The 13,150-nt window shown below is 38.4% G+C and overlaps 1 protein-coding gene across 1 annotated transcript; it reads left to right on the plus strand.

Annotated features, from left to right (window-relative positions):
- The first annotated feature begins 235 nt into the window (after window positions 1–235).
- LOC147967686 (uncharacterized) lies at window positions 236–2,161 on the plus strand. The gene is made up of 5 exons (XM_087522505.1): window positions 236–394; window positions 764–919; window positions 1,076–1,105; window positions 1,195–1,264; window positions 1,628–2,161. Exons 1-5 carry the CDS (start codon window positions 236–238, stop codon window positions 1,765–1,767), a joined length of 555 nt encoding a protein of 184 aa, XP_087378631.1. The 3' UTR covers window positions 1,768–2,161.
- The last annotated feature ends 10,989 nt before the right edge of the window (window positions 2,162–13,150 follow it).

Raw genomic sequence — 13,150 nt, forward strand, 5'->3', positions numbered from 1 at the left:
TATGTCAGGCTAAGTAGAGCATAATGTTGGATGAAATTCTCTGCTAGCATCTTCCGGTTCTTGCTTGATTTTGAAGAGTCAGAGAGACTTTGAGTTACAAAAGCATTAAGCAGAACTACTGAAGAGAGTATAAGAACGAACCATGAAACCATATATATAATTGGGTGGCTGTGAGTTGGAAAGATACATTCGCTATCTTCATTTCCTTTTTTGGTTGAAACTTGTTCAGCGTGGGATGCGACAACGCATTTGGCCAGAGGAGAACGTGGCAGCGGCATCTCCTGGCGATGGCGGTGGGGCAGGCAATGCTTCAAGGCGACGGGCTGAGGCGGTGGTGCAGGGATCCGCTCGGTCTGTTGTTGCTGCTGAGGGCGGACGGGGGAGCCGGGTCGAGGTGGCAGGTTCGTCCGTGATGCCAACGTAAATTTCTCTGAATCCTTCTCCCCCTTGCCCCTGATCTCTATCACTCTTTCTCTTTCTGCCCATCTATGCAGTATTGTGTAAGTGTTGTGGTTCCTTTCTTATTTTTTTGAATAACCTCTGATCCTCAAGGGAGCGAGACCAACGGGGAAAGGAACAAGGCGTGGCCTCACATGGTGGCTTGCCGTCTGCTTCACTGTTTCATACCTTTCTCTGTACAATTTCTTCAGCTTCAGAAACTATGTACAGGTCTCTACATCTATTCTTCAAATTTTCAGATCCACCGCCCCTTCTAGCTCTCTACACTGTACCCTGAACCGCTACTGATGTGCACTTTGTTCAGTTTATTTTTAGAAAGGGATTTGAGATGGTGCCCGACATTATAGTAAGTTCAAGACTGTTGCTGAATGAGTGGTGTGTGCAACCAGACCTCCGTCCACTTGTTTCTATGTTTGAACATTCACCGGTTCTTGAGAATCTGACGCTTCAATTGCGCAAGGTGTATCTTTTCTAAAAGGATAGTCGTGGAGTTGCTGTAGTGTTAAGGTTTCATGAATGATTGATGAATATTTTTTTCAGTTACAAATTAGAATGTTGTGCTAAAAAACATAACCCCTGTACTGAACATGTGGCCCTTAATTTATAATCTATGCAGGTACAACTAAGCCTAACTCATCTGGTTCCTGTAAGCTGTCGCTGGTGTGATTCCCTTGGCATTGCATACAGCTTTCCGTTGGCACGAATCTAATGTAAATCTTTACCTGACAAATGTAGGAACCTCTCCACCAACTTCTTTCACGGGGAGATCCTGAATGTCGGCGTCCTTGGACCTTCGAAAGCAGCTGTAAGCTTAACTCTGGCCTCATCTCATTCCACTTTTTGTGTCCTTTATGATGTCAGCAGATGTTATAAATATGAATGAGTGGTATCTATTAGCTTGTACCACAAGTCCACAATTGTACTGGATCAGATTGTGCTCTGGTGCATTTCAAATGATGCAGGCATGTCGAAACTCTGGAGCTTTGTAGGCTGCCCATCCAGAAGGGTTGCCGTGGAATCCTCAGATTCCCTGGAGTGCTACCACAGAAAATGATCTTATGCCAGATAGATTGTTCAAGTATTTGATTACTGATAGGAACAGTCAGCTTATTTTATTTTCTGAAAAGAAAGGAACACTATCCAGTACGATTGACTTCTTCTGTAACAGCTTCATTGAGGAGCTCAAAGGTCGTGACTGTGACTGTTCTTAGGCCAATAGTTTCAATTGTTGTTATAACATTTGCATCGTTCTTCACAAGCTGCGAAATCAAGCGTGCTAGCGGCGGCGAGCGATCTGAGCGCCAATGACTCAACAGCTGATTATCAATCAGGTTTGTGTATTTTATTTTCATCGGCAATGCTGCATCCTTTTGAGTTGCAATGATCATATGGTTCAGATAGACAATTTAATCATTTTTCTTTTCTGTACCAAGTTTATGCTTCAATCGATCAACAATTATTTTGAATCACAAACCTATTACTCTTTGGAGTGGCCACATGTGTATCTTTGAATCTCCAAGTGCCACCGGAGGGCTATATATATTTCATTGGTTCATGGATCATTAGGAGGCACATAATGGTAGAAATAATTAGCTTGCAAGTTCTATACTGCCAGAGGAGTCATAATTCGTGTAGGGTAGCAAAGCCATACATGATAAGCAAGGGGAACATGCAACATACGTAGCCGAGCGTGTCAACACTGCATACAACAGCTCTATCCAGCAAATTTTCTTATGATTTTGCTTTATTCTATTGATCAGATTTGCCAAGTCATTTTTCCTTCGAGGTATTCAGCATTGCCAAATTTATATATTTACCTAAATTTAATCTTGACCCAATTTGCTCTGGTCAATACATGCATGATGCCTTTTCTTTTCTATAAACTGGATGTAGGGTTAGTTTACTATGCCGATCCGAGTCAGCGTCAGGCGCGCCAAGCTCGCCGTCCACATGCCTCCTCTTCGTCTGCAGCCGCAGTGCCAAATCGCTCCCCATCCGAGCAGGTAGCACCCAGTTCCCACCTTGTAACCGTTCGCTTTTATTCTGTCCATGTTTCCGTCCTCTCATCTTTGCCGGTGGGTCAGGCCTCGGTTGCTATTGTTTGATTCTGTTGGTCAAAACTATTTCATAGGCACTTCTATTACTTTGGGTTGGTATATATGGTAGAGGTTTAGGGTACCTTTTACGAAGGTTATATTATTTTAGGTTTTGGCGAAAGACAAAAATATATAATATTTAATTAAAGCTTAGTTCATCACTGAAATAATTATGAATATCAATCCAGTAAAGGTATGATGTACTCATGACTTTTCTTCTTTCTGTTTGGTCTTCAAGATATGTATGCCACCATGCAAAATATTTATCTAATAACTTCTCTATTGTCGTGCAACTATATCTTAACTTCTTGATAATGCAGTACATGAGGTTTGTAATATCTTCTAACATCTTCTATGAACTAGATAGTCACTAATTTAAATTGTGTGATAATACCCAAATGTCTGAAACACTGAGTATTCTGTTGTAAGCTGAAAATTTGAAATTTCACATTCCTGTTTCTGGAAAAACCATGCTATACTGCTATCTAACACAATGCTCTGTTGATCGATGTTTTAGTAACTTCGTGTATTATACTCTGTTGACGAAAAATCATGCTAAATCCTAAAAAACATGCTATACTACTACTACATTTATTTATTTTGTTGTATTCGTGTATTGTAACACAATGCTTTGTTGATCAGCATGTTAATAATTTCGCTTCCTAACATATGCCTCATCACTAATGGCGGCGACATGGAACAACACTTCTCTGATGTTAGTACTGTAAAGTAGAGAAAGTCATTTGCAAGCATGTGCCGTCGCAAATTTGGTGGGTACATTAGACATTAACAACTTGTATGACCTCACATTCGTTGGTGCTAATATTTTATGAATAAACATGAGTGTAAAGGTGGTTAAGAATTCTGATGGATAGTGATGGGGAGATATTTACCGAGGTTGCTAGGCGGGAGGACTTCCCTTTTCTGCAAGGACTTCTCTAGGTGGGTTGTTCTGATTTCATAAGATTGAAAGAACTGGACATTGAGCTAATTAGTCATGTGATTGGGCACTGAAAATGTTTCTCATATTAGTTTGTTAATGTGCTTTTACTTGTCGCAGTTTAGAAATTTTGTGTTTGTCTCGAGTAATTTTCTGCTCTGCTTATGTTAAGATTTTGTCTGGAAAATTTATGCAGCTCTTCGTTTGCACTTTAGATGACTGTGGGTGAAGCACTGAGTTGCGCCCTTGATGAGATGTCTGGCAATGCTTCTGTTTTCTTAATGGGAGAAGAGGTACCGCGATACCACCTGGAAGACTAAGTAGTAATATATTTTTCTTTCCTTTATTTGTGCCTCTAAATACTTGTCATTTCTCTGACAGGGTGGTTTGAATAAGAACTACTTCTCAGTTTCCATGTTTTTCGATATTGGTGCCTGTTTTTTATTTTCAGTTTTGCAGATTTTAATTATGGATCTAAGGATTCAAATTTGTTCCAAGCTTTTTGCTTGCAGTAAAACTCTTACTAGAGACAACTGGAAATAGGAAACCAAGTGAACTACCAGTTTTGTCTTGAATAATCACTACTCTGGTTTTATTATGGCATACCTAAATTTATTCTTAGAGAAAACTTGACATGCAGATTGGATTTGCTTATGTATTGTTTCAGTAACATGATTATATAGTAATCTGTTTATAACTATGTAAGAGCCAATAGGAGACAGAACATTGTAGCTTTATACTACTATTACAATTATACATGATTCTATATAGCTAAAAATATGTCCTGTTGTATTCAAACGAACAGATCCTTCTAATACAACAGCTATACATTGGCAGAGAGATAATATATACTGGTTTCAGTCAGATTTTGTTCTTCATGTCCATATATAAGTTCTCTTGTTATCACTTTGTGTACATCTTCAAATAGCAACTTAATTGGTGTGGAATTTATGTTCCTGGTTTATGTAGCTACATAAATATCAGGAACTATGTTGAAGTGTTTATTCCTTAGCACTTTTGATTTACAAATAAGTCTACTATTGTATAATCCTTGTAACTGAAGTTGGTTGTTCAAGCAAACACAATGTGCACTAACAGAAGATGGCAGGAACAATGGTACACATTCAAGTATGTATCTGCCAAAGTTGATTATGTTTAACTCTAGGCATTGGATTACTATGTAATGGTGTACTATTCTTTGAAGAATTTGTAGGAGGTACTAGAAAAATATGACTTGATGAGGGATGCCTTGATTTCAAAAACCAGCCTGAAAGAATTTAGTTTAGTAAAATATTGTATAGCCTTCTCGTAAAAGTTTGATACACTTTTCAAGAAAACAAACTTTGGCTAATCATTAAGATATAACTTTTCTCATATTTGAACAACAAGGTTATTTGAGTTCTGCTAAAAAAAGGTTATTTTTTGTAACTTTTGCGAACTTTGTGGAAAGAAGCTACAAATAACTGATTTCGCTGTCAAGTCTACAATTCAATGTTGATCTAGAGGGTGGAATCTTTAAACTTCATTGATGTTTTCTTGTCCGTTTTGATCTAATATCTGTCTGATGTGGTTTGTATAAAGCTTATGGTGGTATAATTAGTTTTGCTTTTTTTAGGATATAATAAGGTTGTAAATAGACGGAGACTGAATTAGTTCACATTACTTTGATGTCTATCGAGCCAATGGGACAACAAAGGTAGTTCCTTCGCACAATTTGAAGAATGTTATTTCATATTGCATGATATATCTGACTCATTTCAGTGGGCCTTCAGTTAATTTGAGGCATCCTTTCCTAGGATCTTACCTTGATATTCCTCTATTTTCTCCTATTAGTCCCATGCTTTTTTAAGAACTGAAATAATTATAACCAGTGTTACAAATGTTTGCTGAGGAAATGTCCTTGCAAAAAAGAACCGGAAGAAGGCTTTCTATCTTCACCAGTATTTCCTTTTGTTTCTAATTGTTGGCTCATTCCTATGGCCTAAGAGTAAGGATTAATGCTTTTGATATCTGATTTGAGAAAACAGCATCATAGAACGTAAGTAGAAGGTAGACTGTAGCATTGATCATTGCTATTTTGTACATAGACAGTTCAACGAACTGCTCTCGGAGGGGATGTTGAGGGTGACGACGCTGTAAAGCTTCGCCGGAGCCATTCCAGCTCTTTCAAAGCCACAAGGTGAGCCGAAAGTCCGTGTATATTTGATCGAGCACACTCGCTTCTCTCATAATTCATATAATCATTAGAAGCTCAGAACCAGTTATGCCACATATATGAAGTGGAATTCATTTGCAGGCAAGGAAGCCGAGGAACCAGGACGCCAACGGTGCGGAGCCGTTTGTCATCGAGAGGACTAGGGCTGCCATCAGGGACCTCTAAACCAAGCTCAACATCTCCCTCGCGCCTCCATCAACATCGTGTCCCGGAGGGCCGTCGCCGTCCGTGACGGCGAGCTACTGCCGCCGCATCGTCAGCCACACGGTTAGAGGGAGGCATCAAGGGCCTGCCACCGCTGTCGGGGCCGACATGCGTGCAATTTCTATTAATGTATCTTATGTTGCCAAATAGCAACATGCTCCTGTCGATCCTATATCATTGTGGGCGTGGCATTCCAGTTTCTTCCTCAGATGATGTTCCAATATAGTAAGTTCCATCAAGAATTGCATGTACATGTGCTGCTATCTTGATCCAAAAAGTAAAGTAAAAAAGGGCGTTCATCTACCTGGCACCACCCAGATGCCCCTCAAGCGGCGCGCCACGGGCGCGCCCCAACTACTAGTAACTTGATCAATGGTAGAGGAACCAACACCTTTAGGGCGGTAAAAGTATACGCCCATAAGAAAAAGCATAAACATCAAGTGAACTAATTACTATCATTGATACAAATTAAAAACTCACCACTTCGACGAGGCGAAACCCCTTTGAGAGACCTAAATGACTGAAAACGATATATCATCTATTCACCTTCACCAAATTGAACACGGGCAGGAGCAGGCATACCAATATTTTTACACTACCGTTGTTTCAATTTGTGGTGTTGATTCAGTCCCCTGGGCTGTTTGATTCCCTCGATATTAAATGATAGGTGCAAACACTCCCGTTATGGGCACCAATAAAAATATATCTTCATTTTCTATTTCTACAACATGAAATGAAATTGGAAAATACAATACATTAAAATGGGTTCAACAATACCCTGCATATGCATATGCGACTGGCGCACACACACACACACATACTTTCAATTCAATTTCAGTTCGTTCACTACTTGTCTACTTCATACACAGAAGTACCGCAAAAGTGAAGAACACTGTACAAGAGGAAAGACATCAAGGTGAGGCAAAAGGCATTCAGGACTCAGCACCAGGCAACCAGTTAGGCAGGGAAGCAGGGGACAGCGCGCAGCGGTGAACAGCGGCAAGCCGACAACAACGGAGCAGCACGGCAAGGGCCGGAGCCGCGCACTGGCGCACAGAAGGGCGGCAGCCAGGACCAGGGGGAGCTGGGGGCTTCCCAGAGAAGTTGGGGGGGGATGTCGGTGGTCTGTGTAAGGCGCCACAGCCAAGGCCGGCGGATGGTAGACAGCAGCAGCCTGGACGGCGAAGCGGCAGCGTGACCGCGCAAGGGTTAGAACCGAGTGTAAAGTGAAAAATTGCGGGGTATAAGATGCCAATATTTTTCTCAAACGAATAAACATTAATACAAACTGAGAGGGTCTACAGCTGCAGTTTTTTTGTCTGGGGAGAATGAGAAGGAGAGATGCGCTGCATGAGAGATTCCCCGCCCCAACAAAAGACTTACATTTATTTTTCTTATACCATTTTGAATGGCTCATAACTTTTTAACCAAAAATTCATTTTTGAACTTTTTACATATTTGAATTCATGGCGAATAGACCTTTAAAACAAGACCGACTTTTAATATATTTGAATGAGTTTAAAATATCGATTTCACACATTTCACACATTTTATGATAACATATTTCAAAAAAAGATTTTATAATAACATATTTGTCTCATTTTAAAACAGATTCCACACATTTTCAAATAGATTTCACTCATTTCATCTAACATATTTCACTCATCTCAAACAAGATTTTATATCAGATTTCACACATTTAACATATTTTATGATACCATATTTCACTCATTTCAAAAAAGATTCTATACTAACATATTTCTCTCACTTTACTAACACATTTCTCTCACTTTAAAATAGATTTCACACATTTTCAAATGGACTTCACTCATTTCATCTAACATATTCCACTCATTTCATATCAGGTTTCTTGTGAAATAGGCTGATTTCACATATTTCTAGTGAAAAAAAATGTTTGTTTCACATTTTTTTTAGTGAAAATGGGTTTGTTTCACATACAAAATGTGAAACGTCAAAATTTAAACGTGTTTGAAATGTATTCAAGATTGGTCAAGTTCTAAAGATCTTGGCGCTAACAATTCAGATATATAAATTATTTTGCAAACGAACTTATATTTGTAAAGATGTGAGTGGTTTAAATTGTCTAAGATGAAATAAAAGTGCATCGATTTGTTCGGGGTGAAGACAGAGAAGAGATGCTGCATGCATGCGGAAAAAAAGTACTCCTAATAGTTCTTCCCTGACATGCATGTTAGTGGCTGTGATAATACATCTGAGTGGGCCAGCTGTTACACTAATCTTGACGAACAATGAATGGATGGATATCTGCCGGTAGGTACCGCTAATGCTCAAACTGACTTATTTGTAAAAAAAAACACTCAAACTGACTTTCTGGAACTTAGTGTCTATGGGAGCTCCTTTTTTTTTAGTAGAGTCTATGGGAGCACCTATGTGGCTGGTTCCTATTTGGTGCCTTAAGCGCCCGTTAGTTTAGAGTAAGACGCCACGACCAACCCACCAAATCCTTTCATGTGATTGTTTGCTTGTTTTCCCTTCCTTTATTTCTTTTTCTTTTCTATTTCTTTTCCTTTTTTTAAATTCGCGAAACTTTTTGCCTTCACGAATATTTTCTGCAAATCGATGACAATTTCTTGAATTTGATGATTTTTTTGAAAATTTGATGAACGTTTTTTAAATCCGATGAACTTTTTTCAAATTTGATTAACTTTTTCCGAAATCGATGAACTTTTTCCAAATTCGGTGAACTTTTTTCTGAATTCTGTGAACTTTTTTTGAATTCGGTGAACTTTTTTCTGAATACGGTGTACTTTTTCCGAATTTGATGAACTTTTTTTCGAACTCGTTGAACTTTTTTCGTATTTGGTGAACTTTTTCTGAATTCGATGAAATTTTTTCTGAATTCTGTGAACTTTTTTTGAATTCGGTGAACTTTTTTCTGAATACGGTGAACTTTTTCCGAATTTGATGAACTTTTTTTTGAACTCGTTGAACTTTTTTCGTATTTGGTGAACTTTTTCAGAATTCGAAGAATTTTTTTCTGAATTCTGTGAACTTTTTTTGAATTCTATGAACTTTTTTCTGAATACAGTGAACTTTTTCTGAATTTGATGAACTTTTTTCGAACTCGTTGAACTTTTTTTCAAATTCGGTGAACTTTTTCGGAATTCGATGAACTTTTTTCAAAGGACCAGAGTACATACTGTAGCAAACCAGTTCATTTTCCAAGAAAACCAGTACGTACTGTAGCATTTTTTTAGCAAGCCAAAAAAAGTGATCGAGCAGGCAACTTTTTTTAGCAAGCGACACAGCTAGCGAGTGAACGGCAGGAGTCCACGATCGAGTGACGGCAGCAGCCAGCGAACGAGCAGCGGCAGCCAGCGAGCGTTGCTGGGCCAGGCCCATGCAAGCGACTCAGCGGGCGCTGGCTTGGGTAACGGGCGCTAAAGGCGCCAAGGAGGAGCTCTCCCTATGTGACGCTCTTTGCGTCAAAGAATCCACGTTTCGCATAGGGGCGGATCACCTGGGCCGGCCCATTTGGCGTCCGTGAGGTGAAAAACTGCGAAAAAGAACGCTAGGATTCGAACCGCCAACTTGTAGTAATGTGCGGGCTGTGCTAGCCAGTACGACAGACAGATCTTGTGATGGGTTAGCAGCGCAACAATTAAGGAAACAATTGACAGCGGCAAAAATTTAAAAGATTCACAAAAACTGAAGTCCCACTGAGGGATCTAACCGAAGACCTCCTGCTAGTGCTTTTCTTTTTGAGGGATCGAACATTCGCAAAAACGTGATTTTATTTTGGAAAAAACTAAACTTTCCGTAACGCAAACATTATCAAATTTGTGAACAAAATTTTGAAACCTCAAACATTTCATGAAATACGAACATTTTTTGGTTTTCAAATATTTTTTGAAAAAAGGATCAAAATAGTAAAGGTGATCTTTTTTGACATTTGGAAGAAATTTTAAAAAGACGCAAAACATTTTCTGAAAAAAGGAACAGAAATTGAAAATGAATACATTTTTTGAAATTACAAACAATTTTTTCAAAAACACGAATATTTGTCGAAATTGCATGTACATTTTCCGAGTTTGTGAACAAATTTGGAAAGCTGGAACTTAGTTTAAATTCTAGATTTTTTTTGAATTTGTGAACATAAAAATAAATATGCGTGGCAAAATTCAAAACATGGAAAAATTTGAATTCAGGGAAAAATTTGAAATTACGAATATCTATAAAATCCGCGAAGAAGTTTTCAAAGCATGACATTTAAAAAAAATTGATTTTTTTAAAGAGAGAACATTTTCTTATTTTTTTATTTCAATGTAACATTTTTAACTTATGGAATTATAAAAAATTGTAATAGAAGTGAACAAATATTAGAAGTTCTAAAATTTTATGGATATTATGAACAACATTTCAAAACAGGAACATTTTAAAAAATCAATAAAATCTAAAAAGTGTAAACTATTTAATTTTCTGAATCATTTGTTGAAAAGAGAAATATAGGAAAGAAAATAAAAATTGACGAAAAGAAAAGAAAAGGAGAAACAGAAAAAAGGAAAAAAAGAAAAAGAAAGGAAAAAAGAAAAATAAAAAAGTGAGAAAGTAAAAAAGAAACAGAAAAAGAAGGAAAAAATAGAGAAAGGAAAAAAACTGAATAAAAACCCGGTTCAGGATCCTTTTAGAAGGTTCCCAAAACCGGAAAAATCCAGCTGAAACCTTCTGGAACATTCCCAAAACCGGGATCAATGGAAGACACGTCTTGCTTCTAAATGGCTCGGCCTGTCTCAGTCGATGCTTCTGCGACACATCAACATTTTGATGCAAAATGTGTCAAATAGGAAATCTGAGTGTCTGGTTGCGTGCCTCTGTGTTGAAGTGTGTGGATCAGTGGGACTAACGAGCCAGCCCATATGGGGTTTGGGCTTGCCTTTGACTGGGCTATACCCCGGGCCTATATAATAATGTATACAGATAGTAACTATGGAAAAATTCCACGCCCCGGGCCTGGGCCCTGGGTACCTGGGGCCCAGCTCCACCGCGGCCATGCAAGTCCAAAGACAGTCACGAACGACCAAACAAAACTACAAAGCAAAAGTGTATGGCCATATCGTTTACAATTTGGCTCTAGATTTTACTAGTGTTGTCTTTGCCTTTTGTTCTAGAGAAGCTAATGAGGTAGCAAAAAGTTTAGCTAAGCATTCTTATTGTACTAGACCATGTTCAAGAATTCATCCGATTAACCAGTTAACTTGCCGATTAATCCCTACTCATAGGGTCACCGAGTAGCCGATAAACCGAAAGATCGTCCGATTAATTAATTAAATGGTCGATTAACTTGCCGATTAGCCGATCAATCCCCTACTCGCTAGCCAACCGAGCAGCTATCAGTTAACGATTTCCTCAACAATGCTACTAGATCCTCCTACTCTTCGGATACTATTGGTGACTTTATTCTCTTGGACATTGTAAGCGATATGGCTACCATTGAGGAATAAAGTCTCTTATTTTCAAAAAAGAAAGTTGCCATGGCAATGTCGGGGGCATTAGAGTCCCAAGACTCAGATAAGCTAACACTAAAACAATGTTTTGATAGACTTTATTTTGCCTCAAATTATAAACGAGATGGCCATTGTTTGAGAAATAAAGTTTTGATGACAACAGAAAATTGCCATCCAATGTTACAAAACTTGTCATGACCGAAAGTGAAAATTGCCATGTAGCACACACAAATACCAATGATTTTTTTACAACGATTGCCATTTGCATGATTTGGACCCAATGATTGTGGAGGTGTTTTCAAGACCTCCTAATCAGAGAATGTTCTCGAGTTATCATTTCTCTACAAAATAAATCCCATCGCCTGCCCTCTAGTAGATCCATTGTTGCTTTGACATCCAATCAAATTTTCATGTGGAAACAACAAACATTGTGGTCTCATAGCATAGATTTTGTTCCAGTCTCCCAAAAAATCACAATATGTGTTGTTTTCTCATGAAAATTTGCACGCGTGTTGGAGACATGAACATATTTAGTATATATAATATTATTTTTAGCCCATACCAAAAAAATTGGATATATTTTCTCATTTTACTATTCACCTGGTGAAGCCAAAATGATGTCGTGTCAATTAACTTATCAACTTAAATTACAGTTATTTCCAAAAAATAAAGCGGCAGTTACATCATAAACTAACAATGGCAATTTTTTGGGGGAAATCAAAAATCAAATTAGGGGGGCATGCAGCCACAACTCTTGTCCATTGGAACTAACTCTTGCGCAACCGGTTTGATTCATGATTGCCTTTATTCAAATATAACCCTGCCAAAATCATGATTCACCTCTCAGTAGTCTTCAAATTACGGAGCATGCGCCGTGGAATGGCATTGCCACTATTCATTGTCTCCAGTCCTCTTCCACACTAACCATTTGGCTGTACTCATGTGTCAGTGAAGGCGACAAGTATCCTACGGACCGATGTTTGTCCTCCCATTTGATTCCTTTATTATGGAGAACACTTATTGTTGGCTAGGTGCAATACGCGCAAGATCTTAAAAAGTAACTTTTCTTTTTTTTGGGGGGGGGGGGGGGGGTCATCTTCCAAAAGGGAGACATTGTCTTCTAGAAGCACCATCCTCTAAGACCGATGTATGAACAAGGGCCAGATGATTACTACTATGTCAAGAATACCTACATTTAGGTAAAGCTGATGAAGTAGGCGAATGTTCCTATTCTCACATAATTGAAAATTCATGGCTGCTTCACCACCTTCTGTGCGGATGTAGGTTCGTGAGTTTTCTCGAAGTACTCACTTACAATGAGTTTGGTAGATAGTATGTTTCTACTTTTTCTATATGTCAAGTGGGTATGATTCCCATGTTACTTTTTGATCGAAAAGAGAAACCACACAGAATATCTTTAGTTGACTAGAACAACGCCCATGCGTCGCAACGGGATATAAATATTGTATTACATTAGCTTGTGTTTACCTGCCCATATTATGCCATTGTGTAAATAAATGCTCATTAAATTATGTCCATGATTTACATTATATTTTGATCAGAAGTGATTTACCTGTCCATGATATGCGATTGTGTAAATAAATGTTAATCAAATTCTACCCATGATTTACCTTATGTTTTGATAAGAAGTTTGGCAAGTAAATTAAAGTAGAATTGATCCAGAAGGTTAAATTAAGGTGATTGCTTATTATACGGGGAAGTTTGGACGAAGGAGTGATGGGAAGAAAGG

This window comes from Triticum urartu, chromosome 5A, assembly GCF_056163025.1.
Source record: "Triticum urartu cultivar PI428250 chromosome 5A, HENAU_Tu73, whole genome shotgun sequence".
NCBI classification, from domain to species: domain Eukaryota; kingdom Viridiplantae; phylum Streptophyta; class Magnoliopsida; order Poales; family Poaceae; genus Triticum; species Triticum urartu.